The sequence below is a fragment of the Bos indicus genome, chromosome 11 (genome assembly GCF_029378745.1).
Source record: "Bos indicus isolate NIAB-ARS_2022 breed Sahiwal x Tharparkar chromosome 11, NIAB-ARS_B.indTharparkar_mat_pri_1.0, whole genome shotgun sequence".
Classification (NCBI taxonomy): domain Eukaryota; kingdom Metazoa; phylum Chordata; class Mammalia; order Artiodactyla; family Bovidae; genus Bos; species Bos indicus.
In genome coordinates, this window is record NC_091770.1 from 62,193,536 (window position 1) to 62,207,732 (window position 14,197).

At 38.3% G+C, this 14,197-nt stretch overlaps 1 protein-coding gene across 5 annotated transcripts in view; it reads right to left on the reverse strand.

The window, feature by feature from the left end:
* The window catches only part of VPS54 (VPS54 subunit of GARP complex), a 102,837-nt gene that overhangs the window by 68,653 nt on the left and 19,987 nt on the right, over positions 1-14,197 (reverse strand). For 2 of the 5 annotated variants that reach the window (XR_011569298.1, XM_070798869.1), the window contains exons 2-4: positions 7,916-8,071; positions 4,331-4,572; positions 1,647-1,725 (exon numbers count right to left, since the gene is read on the reverse strand). Coding sequence is in view for 4 of the 5 variants with exons in the window: in XM_070798869.1 (XP_070654970.1) it covers positions 1,647-1,725; positions 4,331-4,572; positions 7,916-8,051 (457 nt within the window). In the remaining variant the exon portion in view is untranslated. Of the gene's footprint in view, positions 1-1,646; positions 1,726-4,330; positions 4,573-4,885; positions 5,018-7,915; positions 8,072-14,197 lie in introns of those variants that run through there. The other 3 variants (XM_070798871.1, XM_070798872.1, XM_070798870.1) reach the window with 3 other exon arrangements.

A 14,197-nucleotide genomic window follows, 5' to 3' on the forward strand; every position in this document is an offset into this window, starting at 1 on the left:
TAGCACACACTATTGACATTTCTGTAACTACTGCTGCTGCTGCTGCTGCTGCGTTGCTTCAGTCGTGTCCGACTCTGTGTGACCCCATAGACGGCAGCCCACCAGGCTCCCCCGTCCCTGGGATTCTCCAGGCAAGAACACTGGAGTGGGTTGCCATTTCCTTCTCCAATGCATGAAAGTGAAAAGTGAAACCACTACTTCAGTCTAAATGTTCTCCCTAAGATCTCCCAAATCGCCAAATCCATAGAGACTTCTCATTGTGCCAACTTGCTCTATCCCTGAAGTATTCTGACACTGTGGACTAATCATTCACATTTCTTTGAAATTCTAGCTACTTTTTATTTCTAAGGTGGAACTCTCTCTTGGTTGACTCTCCTACTCTCTGACTACTACTTTTTAGTCTCCAAGTACCTCATCTTCTACTGCCATTTAAATGTGACAGCTTTCTGTTCTATCATTCTTTTCTCCTTACTACTCACATCTTCCTAGGTGATCCCACCTAGGCCCTTGGATTCAGCTACCATGCTATTGGCCAGCATGTGGTCTATGATAACATCTATTATACTTGGTATCTCCAGCCTAGATCTCTTTCCTGAGCTTCGGGTTAAATAACAGACTTCTCCTTCTCTGCAAAACTTCAATTAAACCACCCTCCATCTCCTCCAGAATTCCTGCTCTTCCAATATCACCTCTCTCACCAAACTGTACCTCTCACCTGGCCAGCTGTCCAAGTAAAAAATCTGGGAATCATCTTTAACCATCTTGCTCCATTACTAACGAACGATTGACAACCAAAACTTGTGTATCCATTTCTGAGGCATATCTTAAAGATCTAATTTTTTCTCCATCTTCATTATAACTGCTATTAGGGACACATGATTCCTCAGTTGTATTATGGCAATAGCCTTCAACTTTCTTCTTGCCTCCAGTTTTATCATCTATAAATTTACTATCCACAACTGTTTTTACAGTGAAATGAATAATCACAACTCTGAGCATGTCTGATTTAAAATATTTTGGAGCTCTACACTACTTTTAGAAAAGAAAAATTCCTTAGCATGATACACAAGGCTCTTCATGATCTGACTCCTACCTACTTCTTCAGCTCATTTCTGGTTCACAGTAGAGCCAGCATACTAAGTTCTTGCAGGTCTAGAATATGCTAAGACTTTGCATAAACTGTTTCCTTTCCTGGAATGCCTTTTTCCACATAAATATTTCTTGATAGTTTAAAACACAGACAATCCTCATTAACTAGGAGTTTTCATAAACCTAAGTTAGGAACTCTTTACAATATTACCATGCTGAACTTATTGTTCAATATACAGTGCTGCAATTGGTTTGTTTAACCTTGTTCAGGAAACCATCAGCTTCATGAGGATAGGGACTATTTCTTATTCCTGTATTTTTAGGCAACAAGCAAAGTACAAAGTACCTGAATATTAAAAAAGTATTTGTTGAACTGAAGGATAACACTACCATCAGATCCATGATTTTTCTTTTTAACAGTTTTACAAAAGATTATGATTGTAGGCTATAGAAATTTCGCTAGAAATAAAAATTAGATATTACAGTTAACAAGGTCCCCAAATTAAGATTCTGTTCATTAATATTTATGCTATGCTACAAACAGCAAATATTCTTACCATGAGTATGTAAGAGAGTTCTGTCAAAGGTATCTTTAGGAGGACAAATATTCTTGCATCTCTCATGAATCTTTTCTCTCTATTTAGAAGACAAATAAATATTATCAATGCTATGTGGCAATATGAGTATTCAGAGCATTAAAATATTTAACAACAGAATATCAGGATATACCAAATAAGTTCTAAAATTTTCTAATATGATATCACTAGCCTCTTGAACTTAAATACAAGTAACAAGTATGCTTAATAAACCAAATATCACTTAGATGCATGAATGTCTATATACTTACCCATTTTATACAGTTACAGCAAAATCTCCATAAATTTGGAATGAAGTGGAAAAGTCAATTAAAAAAACCCTTATTTTTATAACAGAAATCAATGGGGGTACTTCCCTGGTGGACTAATGGTTAAGAATCTGCCTTCTAACACAGGGGGATATGGGTTCAATCCCTGTGGAGGAACTAAAATCCCATGTGCCTTGGAGCACCTAAGCCTGTGAGCTGCAACTACTGAAACCCCTCACACTGGCACCCACCCACAACTAAAGAGAAGCTCAAGCCTGCATGCCTCCCTGAAGCATCCATGTACTGCAAAGGAAGATCCCGAATGCTGCAACGAAGACCCAACACAGCCAAATTTTTTTTAAGCAACTTTTTCAAAATAAGGAAGAAAAATTTTAAACCTATACACCCAAAATAGAAAGACAAATTATTAGTTAATACATCCTCTGAATCCAAAAAAAAAAGTCAGAAAGAAACTCCACTCTGATTTCAGATTAGATGACCACTAACACTGTTATCTTTCAAATACCATACATAGGACATATGGGAAAGTGCAATGTGGTAAGGAAAAATAATGCTGGGTTAGTAATATTCAGAATTCTGATGGCAGTATTCTGGAACTATCTTCCAAAGTGGCTGTACCATTTTACATTCCTACGTACAATGAATAAGAGTTCCTATTAGTCACATCTTTGCCAGCTTTTGGTCTTGACAGCTTTTTGGATTTTCATCATTCTAAAAGACATGTAATGGCACCTCATTTTAATTTGCAGTTCCTGACTGACAGATGATATTGGACAACTTTTCATATGCTTACTGCTGCTGCTGTTGCTAAGTCGCTTCAGTCGTGTCCAACTCTGTGTGACCCCAGAGACGGCAGCCCACCAGGCTCCCCCATCCCTGGGATTCTCCAGGCAAGAACACTGGAGTGGGTTGCCATTTCCTTCTCCAATGCATGAAAGTGAAAAGTGAAAGTGAAGTCGCTCAGTCCTGTCCGACTCTCAGCGACCCCATGGACTGCAGCCCACCAGGCTCCTCTATCCATAGGATTTTCCAGGCGAGAGTACTGGAGTGGGGTGCCATTGCCTTCTCCATCATATGCTTACTGCTGCTAAGTTGCTTCAGTCATGTCCGACTCTGTGTAACCCCAGAGACGGCAGCCCACCAGGCTCCCCCATCCCTGGGATTCTCCAGGTAAGAACACTGGAGTGGGTTGCCATTTCCTTCTCCAACGCAGGAAAGTGAAAAGTGAAAGTCAAGTCACTCAGTCGTGTCCGACACTTAGCGACCCCACGGACTGCAGCCTACCAGGCTCCTCCATCCATAGGATTTTCCAGGCAAGAGTACTGGAGTGGGGTGCCATTGCCTTCTCCGTCATATGCTTACTAGCCATCTGCATCTCTTCTTTGGTGAAATGCCTGTTCAGATCCCTTGTCTATTTCTTTTGTGGTGAAATATACATAACAAAAAATTTACCATTTAAAACCACTAGTGGAGGTGGCCAAGATGGGGAAGTAGAATCTGAACTCACCTCCTCCCACAGACACACCACAATTACAATTATTTACAGAGTAACTATTAATGAGAACCTGAAGAATAGCAGAAAAGATTTTTCACAATATAAAGACACAGAAAAGAAACCACAACAACACAGGTAGGAGAGGTGAAAGTATGACCCATACCTGTAGGTCAGGGACCCAAAAATGGGAGAAATATCACAATCACACAGGTCCTCCCCAAGGAGCAAGGGGTCTGAACCCCACTTCAGGTTCCCCAGTCCAGGGTCCTGCACAGGGAAGATGAGCCTCCAGAATGTGTGACTTTAAAAACTAGAGGATCTTATGTTCAGGACAGCTGGAGAGCTATAGGAAACAGAGACTCTGCTCTGAAAGGCTGTTTACAAAATCTCATATGCTCTGAGACCTAGCCATAGACAGCTATCTGAAAGGAGCTTGCTCGAAAGTCACTGGATAAACTTGAAAGAGGCAGGAGGCAACTGGGATGCCTCTAGAAAATGGAGATAATGGGAGCAGACATTTTGGGAGCATGCTGTACTGCAATGACACCAGTGCTGGTAAGCACCGTTTTGGAACCCTCCCTCTAGTCTATTAGTACTGGGAACCCAGCCCTGAGCCCACCCCAGGCTGAGCAGACAGCCACATGGGGACTCAGCCCCATCCCTCCAGTAGGCCCACAGCCACTGGCTGAGTCACAACCCCACAGGAGCCATGTGAAGAAGACATACAAATGGTCAACAGACACATGAAAAGATGTTCACCATCAGTAATCATCAGGGAAAAGCAAATTAAAACCACAATGAGATACTACCTCACAACTGGCAGAATAAATCAAACAAGAAACGTTTCACTTTTGACCTATTACTTAAAGATTAGATATTACCTGAGAGATTTCCTGTTGATACACTGTAAAATGTTCCTTGCTGATCTGTGGGAGGTAGAATGAAGGTATGACTTCAGTGTCCACAAAGTCCAATCCCCATGTTTTTGTGAAGAAGTCAGATTCTCTTTTTGCTAATCTAGGATCATTTAATGCTGCTGGGAGATTTACTTTGGAATGATATATAGTCCATCTATGTTGATCTGTAACTAGAGATGGGGCAACACATAAACTACTTGAATCACCTGCAAAAAGTAAACAAGAGAACTTTGTAAAGTAAGTTTTATGTTTGAAAGTACATTCTAGAAAAAAAGATGTTTAGATTATACAAAGCAATTAAACTTTCCCTCCCATAACAACTGTCTTAACCTTCAGCTTTCAATATCAACTGCCAAAGGGGAGGAAAAATATGTACAAGATAAAGGATATACAAAATTTGAGGGTTATAATTGAACAGTGGGGTGAAGAAAGTCTTTCATTAATCTCTTTCCTTAATGTACAATTAAGGAAATTTATCTTTTCTCAAAAACTTTTTTTTCAACATCAAAACTCTTCTACCTTCTACTGTATATCTTCTGTTCTTTATTACTCCAGATTTTTTCATGGGTAGGCATATTTTTCTATTGTTTTATGGCAGACCAGGTTCCAATATCCTTTTTTGCAGCTTATAATTAGATAACTGAAATGCTGCTGTAACATTAACCATAGAGGAAAGAAAAACATGCAGTTGGTTCTCATTACTCGGTTTGTTCTATAAAGTCACTAGAACATATAATAAGCAAACAATGAACCTTTGCTCCCATGGGAAATACACAGTTCAGTTCAGGCACTCAGTCGTGTCTGACTCTTTGTGACCCCATGGACTGCAGCACACCAGGCCTCCCTGTCCATCACCAACTTCCATTCTACTCAAACTCATGTCCATTGAGTCAGTGATGCCATCCAACCATCTCATCTTCTGTTGTCCCCTTCTCCTCTCGCCTTCAATCTTTCCCAGCATTAGGGTCTGTTCAAATGAGTCAGCTCTTCGCATCAGGTGGCCAAAGTATTGGAGTTTCAGCTTCAACACCAGTCCTTCCAATGAATATTCAGGACTGGTCTCCTTTAGGATGGACTGGTTGGATCTCCTTGCAGTCCAAGGGACTCACAAGAGTCTTCTCCAACACCACAGTTCAAAAGCATCAATTCTTTGGCGCTCAGCTTTCTTCACAGTCCAACTCTCACATCCATACATGACCACTGGAAAAACCATAGCCTTGACTAGATAGACCTTTGTTGGCAAAGTAATGTCTCTGCTTTTTAATATGCTGCCTGGGTTGGTCATAACTTTTCTTCCAAGGAGTAAGCGTCTTTTAATTTCATGGCTGCAGTCACCATCTGCAATGATTTTGGAGCCCCCCAAAATAAACTCAGCCACTGTTTCCACTGTTTCCCCATCTATTTGCCATGAACCATGAACTTCCAGATGTTCAAGCTGGTTTTAGAAAAGGCATAGGAACCAGAGATCAAATAGCCAACATCCGCTGGATCATCGAAAAAGCAAGAGAGTTCCAGAAAAACATCTATTTCTGCTTCATTGACTATGCCAAAGACTTTGACTGTATGGATCACAATAAACTGTGGAAAATTCTGAAAGAGATGGGAATACCAGACCACCTGATCTGCCTCTTGAGAAATTTGTATGCAGGTCAGGAAGCAACAGTTAGAACTGAACATGGAACAACAGACTAGTTCCAAATAGGAAAAGGAGTACGTCAAGGCTATATACTGTCACCCTGCTTATTTAACTTATATGCAGAGTACATCATGAGAAACACTGGGCTGGAAGAAGCACAAGCTGGAATCAAGATTGTAGGGAGAAATATCAATAACCTCAGATATGCAGATGACACCACCCTTATGGCAGAAAGTGAAGAGGAACTAAAGAGCCTCTTGATGAAAGTGAAAGAGGAGAGTGAAAAAGTTGGCTTAAAGCTCAACATTCAGAAAATGAAGATCATGACATCTGGTCCCATCACTTCATGGCAAATAGATGAGGAAACAGTGGAAACATTGTCAGACTTTATTTTTTCGGGCTCCAAAATCACTGCAGATGGTGATTGCAGCCATGAAATTAAAAGACGCTTACTCCTTGGAAGGAAAGGTATGACCAACCTAGACAGCATATTAAAAAGCAGAGATATTACTTTGCCAACAAAAGTCCGTCTAGTCAAGGCTATGGTTTTTCCAGTGGTCATGTATGGACGTGAGAGGTGGACTGTGAAGAAAGCTGAGCACCGAAGAATTGATGCTTTTGAACTGTGGTGCTGGAGAAGACTCTTGGGAGTCCCTTGGACTGCAAGGAGATCCAACCAGTCCAACCTAAAGGATACCAGTCCTGGGTGTTCATTGGAAGGACTGATACTGAGGCTGAAACTCCAATACTTTGGCCACCTCATGCGAAGAGTTGACTCATTGGAAAAGACTCTGATGCTGGGAGGGATTGGGGGCAGGAGGAGAAGGGGATGACAGAGGATGAGATGGCTGGATGGCATCACCGACTCGATGGACATGGGTCTGAGTGAACTCCGGGAGTTGGTGATGGACAGGGAGGCCTGGCGTGCTGCAATTCATGGGGTCGCAAAGAGTCAGACACGACTGAGCAACTGAACTGAACTGACTGAACTGAACTGATGGGATCAGATGCCATGATCTTTGTTTTCTAAATGTTGAGCTTTAAGCCAACTTTTTCACTCTCCTCTTTCACTTTTATCAAGAGGCTCTTTAGTTCTTCTTCACTTCTCTATATGGGTTATGCATAATACTGGGTTATGCTCCTACAAATCTCTGGAACTTTCATCATCCAATCAACATATAATCTTATTTTGTGTGTGTTTCTGTTTAAAGACACTTTATTTAATAAATATTGTTCAGTCTTTAGCACTGTACTCACGGCTAATACCACTATAACCCATACCTGAATAAAGCTTACATAACATATTTCCCTCATGTAGCCCTCTAGTGCTTAGAAACACTAGAAAGCACTTCAGTGCTATGTTTGGAAACCATTTTGAACAGCAAAATCATCAGCAAAAATACAAAAAAGTGTGGCACTAAACAGACCACAAAAGGGACGTGTGTCTACAGCTTAAAAGCTGAAAGAAGGCAGAGTGCTGCTTTGTTCAATTTCAGGTGGGAACATGTACATCAGGCAATTCAAAATTTTCACTCCTTTGTGCATGTCTGCAAATGACCACGAAAGTGACACAAATAGTGATTTGAGGGTACAATTAAGGTTTAGGAATTAGATAAATTTGCAAATGTAGACTCTGCAAATAATGAGGATTGACTGTACTATGTTTAACTGAAGAGCTTTCAATCTGTACCCTCATCTTCAATTTTGTTTTTCAATTTCTCTAAGTGACTTCTTTTATGGAAACGTATAAAAAGAACTATATTCCAATTTCCCAATCAATTTATTTCCAAATTATATGTCATCCTAGTTTTCACATTTACTCTTTTAAGTAGATGGAATCTAACTATTCTAATCTAACTATCTAACTATCACAAATTCTCAATAAAATTCCTTAAAAAAAACAAAAGCATTACCTGTGGGTTCCTTGGGACACACATCTGGCAGTGACTGCACAGGTCGAATGTGTTTTGTCGGGTCTACCTCTTTTTTAAAGAAAACATCACTGCTGCTTCCTTGAGGCACTGGTGAAGAACTGTGGCTTGAAGCCATTGCATAAAATCACCACTCAACTGAAAATGAGCAAAAAACAGTAATCAAGACACAATACAAATCATAATTCACCTAAAAGTATTATGCACATCATAAATTTTCTTTCAAAAACATACTATTTAAAATCCATCAAGGTGTAAGCACATAATTTGAATACTATTAATTGTGGGAGTCATTCATTATATTTAGTTTGCTAAGAAAGTTATTGGTCCTTGTTTAAAAAGTATTCTCCTCAAAGTGCAATATCCTTAGCCTTTTATCTGAAGTCAAACTAGATACCAAAACTGTAACCAATATATATTAAAATTGAAAACAGTCCATTCATTCAACAAGTATATAATTCAGCATTACAGCAAAATGGGTAAATGCATGGAATTTTGAAATCTGACTGAGCTCATATCCCAGCTTCATTTACCAGCAATATAACCTTGAGGAAATTTATTTAACCTTTGTATGCTTTACTTCATCTGCAAAAATGGAGATGAAAAGCATTCATCTCATAAACATTTTGTAAGAATTAAAGGAACACATATATGTAAAGCACTTAAAACAATGCCTACCTCAAAGTTAGTGTTCACAAATGTCAGTTATCATTATGATTACAATTACTATGTGACAGGCACTATATTAAATGTTTATAAAAGTATCATTCTTCAAGGTACTCCCAATTAGGTAATCAAAATAATCAAATCCCTAAACAAAACACAAGTTAATCTATGTCTACACTTTTTAACAAGTACAGAAAGAATTTGTGGGCAAGACAACATAATAAAGGCTACAATGTCAGGTAAGACTTTACAAATGAAGTAATATATAACCTGGATAATGAAGAATATGTATTACTTTATTATCAGACAGTAGAAACTCTTACATTGCTGATCATATCAACCAAACACTAGGCATTCAATAAATATTTTTAATGAAGGAATAAATAAATGAACATAAACAGAAGCCTTTATTTGAAAAGGCACTTAAGAGATCACCTTGTCTAAGTTCCCCAGTGCTACAGATAAGTATAGCAAGGCCCAGAAGGACTAGGTAGTTTACAAAGATACATGTGGTTTAACAAGTTTTTTGCAAAGTCAATTTAGGAAATGTGGTGAATAGAAAAATAAGAGTAAGCTATAAGAAGCAGCGATATAAGGGTAAGACTGATGACAAAAAAGTTATCCACTCTAACTCCTCTGTAGTTTGATAGTAAGTTTAAAATTACATATCCCAGACTTCCCAGGATACCTGTTTCAGTCCTGCTAACACAAAGGAAACACATTCAATTATGCTATTCACTGAGACTAGTAGAAATAAGCTGCTAAGAAAAGAACAGAGATAAATAATTTCCTCAAAATTCCTGAGCAGAAAGCAAAAACAGCATGAACAAAAGTTGAGAGACATGAAATAATCATAAGACTGTACGGAAACTGACTTGGCTGTTTGCTGACAAAAATGCTACCAAAAGTACTGACAAGTAAACCATATTTACACATACACACAAAGACAGTATGGCCAGACTACAGGAGCCATTAGAAGTTTAGGGGGAAAAGAATACGATGATGAAAATATCTGGGAAAATTAATCAGGGTCTTGATTTGAAAGGCACCACTGGCCCATTGCATTTATACCCTTTTACAAGGAGATCTAACCAGTCCATCCTAAAGGGTATCAGTCCTGGGTGTTCACTGGAAGGACTGATGCTGAAGCTGAAACTCCAATACTTTGGCTACCTGATGCGAAGAGCTGACTCATTGGAAAAGACCCTAATGCTGGGAAAGATTGAAGGCAGGAGGAAAAGGGGAAGACAAAGGATGAGATGGTTGGATGGCATCACCAAGGCAATGGACATGAGTTTGAGTAGGTTCCGGGAATTGGTGATGGACAGGGAAGCCTGGTGTGCTGCAGTCCATGGGGTCACAAAGAGTCAGACACAACTGAGTGACTGAACTGAACTGAACATTAAGTATACAGTTACTTCTGTATAAAAGCATTTGTATGTTTAAAGAAACAGAAATATCCAAAAGATAGGAAACAGTGATAACACAGAATCCTGTACATTAAGTGTTTGGTAAAGACAATTGTAAATGTAACATTAAGTCTGTTTAACATTTTTGTTACTTTCAACAAATAAAATGGCTAAAATAAACATGTTCTGACACTTAAAGATGTAGGCTACAAATATATGGAAAGTGTATTTATGTCAAACACCCATTGCTTGATGTCAGATAAATTAAACATTGATTCCTCTGTTGTTTTTACAGTGAAAATAAAGTCTAATTGCCATCTTAGGAATCTAGAAATACTTGGGAAGATGAGGACTTATAAAAAAAAATTTCTAGACTCCTATAAGTTACTTCTCACTCCTGGGTGCAGAAATAAAGATATTTTATTTACTCCTTAAAGTTTTTGAATTGGTTAACATATACAAGTTTCTGGGGTTTTTCCCCCTACATCCTTCCTAATTCCTATGAAAAGAGGGACAATCTCTAGCTATAAGGAGATTATGTAAAATTAGAGTACTACCTACATGAGTGAGCCCCAATTTCTAACCATCTCTCAAATCCTCTCACCACCCTGTTTTTATTAAGACACAGTAAGAACCAAACTTTGTATTAATAACCACATAACAAGTATGATACAGACATTTAATAAGTGTAATCATTGGTAATAAAACACACTGGATTTATTCAAAAAGCATGGATATATAAACAAATACAGTAAACCTACATGGCCTCTAAACCACACAATTTCAGGAGAATAATCTTTCAAACGGAGAAGGCAATGGCACCCCACTCCAGTACTCATGCCTGGAAAGTCCCATGGACAGAGGAGCCTGGTGGGCTGCCGTCTATGGGGTCGCACAGAGTCGGACACGACTGAAGCAGCAGCAATCTTTCAAAGAAATAATCTTTCACTGAAAGGTTAAAGAACAGAAATGATGAGACATCATAAAAAGAAAGTTTTAGCGGAGAAGGCAATTGCACCCCACTCCAGTACTCCTGCCTGGAAAATCCCATGGATGGAGGAGTCTGGTAGTAGGTGACTTAGCAGCAGCAGTGTAAGCAAAGAATAGTCTATTCAGAAAAAAAAAAAAAAACAACAAAAACCACAGAATACAGGAAAAAGGAAAGCTCTCAGCACTAATCACAGGCAACTCCTGACTTCTATTAATAACACTTGCACTTGTAATTGCCACCTAGATGCAAACTGGACACTTAACCAGTGGTCACCAACAATGAGAATCTATAAATAGATCTACCCTTCTTCACATTGTAATCTTCTCATAACTACATCAATACTATATACAAATATCTTCTATTGAAGCCTTCTTTGATTTCTTACACTTAGTCACTGTTTATGCATTTCTATTTTGCACCAATCATACTGAAATTTTGGTTTTCATATAGATCTTTCCTATTAGACTGTGAACTTCTTGACGTTTCCATTTCCCTGTGTATTCTACACACCTAATACAGTTCCTGTCACATAGGCAGTATACAATATTCTACAGAAGAATGAAATGGATGTTATGCAGGACAGATCAGAAGAGAGAAACATTAGACAATTACCAATCATCCTTGAGTGAACAGATAAAAGCATAGGTCTGGGCTGATAAAGGAATAAACAGACTCATTCATTTCAAAAGCAAGAAACTGGAAGGATGAGTAAGTCAGAAACATTTGATTTTCTTTCCTATAGTTCAAAACATCTTTTTATGCTAAAAGTTTAGTTAAGATGTTCTATTAAAAAGGGCTAGACACAGTGTCACTCCAGAAGCAATGAGCACACCAACTGCTCAGACCCTGGTTTCTAAATACCATTCCCTATAAAGAAACAATGATTCTTTAAAGAAATAGTTGACTCCAAACCTGGAGCATAGAAAGAACAAGTCGATCATGCGAACTCTTGTGTCAGAAAGCAAGGAAATCCCCTAAGACCAGTAGGATTTATCAAAAGGACCAAGGACCAAGTTAAAGGGGCTCCCACTGGTCACATTTACGACAAGTTGAGCACTCTAAACAAACAACCCTAACTGAGTGTAACATACTGAAAAAACAAAAAATGAATCTATCATGATACTTGGAGGAAAAGGAATGAGGAAGAGGGGTGGAGTGGGGTAGGTAAAGGAAATCTCTTCTTTACAGAGGAATGCCGGTAAGTGTGAAGAAATGACTGAAACAGAAAATCAACATTTTGTAAACCCCAATGTAAAAATCATCAATGTATGCTAAAGCTATTAGGTGAAAGGCTGCTCAAAAACAGAAAATTCACCTAATACCTAAGAATTAATATCACCTTACAGATTATCTTGCAATGCAAAGGGGAAAATGTATCTCTAAAATGGAAAAATCTGGCTGTCACCACCTTAATTAACCAAGTCATCAAACTTGGCATCATTCATAACAGTAAGACAACTTGCTATTATGTGATTCATGAAATGACAATATGAGATAAATATCATTACCTATGAAGCACTTTCACCAAAAATGTTTAACCCAATCTAATCAACCCTCTAGACTGAGGGTCAAGCCTCTTTGTTCTGTGGATTCCTTCAGCACTCTGGTGAAGTCTACAGAACCCTAGCAGAATAATATTTACAATGCATAAAATATATAAGGTTACAAAATTACACTTAAATATAGCTATCAAATTATCTTTTAAAATTATAATACAGTAATAATTTGGGGTTTTTTTCTGTTTTGTTTTTTTGTTTTTTTTTTTACTGGGTCTTTGGATGTGGGATATCTTTTTTAAATAGGATCCAGCATCTTCTTGTTGGTTTTTCAATAGCTAGTTGCGATTTTGGTGCTCTCACAGGAGGAAATGAGTGTATGTCCTTCTATTCCACCCTCCTGAACTGCCTCTATTTTTGCTTTTTGATTATGCAAATCTATCTAATTCCTTTAGGACTGACTGGGGAAATCAATTGTGACTATTCACTGGAAGAACTATTGCTGAAGATGAAGCTCCAATACTTTGTCACTTGATCTGAAGAGCTGACTCAATGGAAAAGACCCTGAGGCTGGGAAAGATTAAGGGCAGGAGAAGAGGGCAGCAGAAGATGAAATGGTTAAATAGCATTATCAATTTAACAGATATGAATTTGAGCAAATTCCAGAAGATAGTGGAAGACAGAGGAGCCTGATGTGCTACAGTCTACGGAGTCAGACATGACCTAGTGACTGAACTATAACAACATCTAATTCTTAAGTAATAAATGAGCATAAATATTTGGGGATATTTGCAACAATTTAATATGATCTGAAAACACGTGAAATTTCACTTGGTAACAAAGTTATAGGTAGCATTAATATCCGTGGGAGGGGTTTCTTACATTCACAATTAAAGGAAATGCTAAATTCAGTTAAAGCAGGGTTTCTCAACCATGGCACCATTAACACTGACATTTTGATCGACATCATTCTTTGATGTTGGGGGTTCTCCCCCTGCACACTGTAGGATCTTTAGATGCATCCCTGGCCTCTATCCATTTGATTCCAATAGCAGCCTTCCACTCAGTTGTGACAACTAAAATGTCTTCAGACACAGCCAAACATTCTTATGTGGGGAAAGAGAGGTCAGAGGACAAATCACCCCAGCTGAGAACCACTGAATTAAAATAAAGATGTAATTTCTTCCCCATCCAAAATTCAGACTCCCTGAATTCTATTCACAGACCCTAAAGAATATGTGAACTGCAGGTTAAGTATTTTTTGCTCTAGACCTACCTTCCAGTCTAAGAAAATAGATGGAAATAGGATACTGGGATTTAAAACAAACATGGGGAAACAAACTGAGAATATGAGATAAACTACGAGAAAATTGGCCTGGACACTTAATCAATGTCATTTTTGAAAGGTGGGTAAGTATTCTATATTAAAATAAATAAAGACAACTATAGGCAATTGTGAGCCTTGACTGGATGCTGGCTAAAAAAAATTTTGCTCTAATACACTATTGGAACAACTGGAGAATTTTGAATGTGGACTGGATATTGTATGAGATTTTGGAATTAATTTTCTTAGGTGGATTAATGATGTTGAGATTATGGGAAAATTGTCCTATATTCAGGACATGAACACTACAGTATTCAGGAGTGAAATATGTCACCTACAACTTATTTTCAAATGGTTGAGTAAAAAATACACACAGAT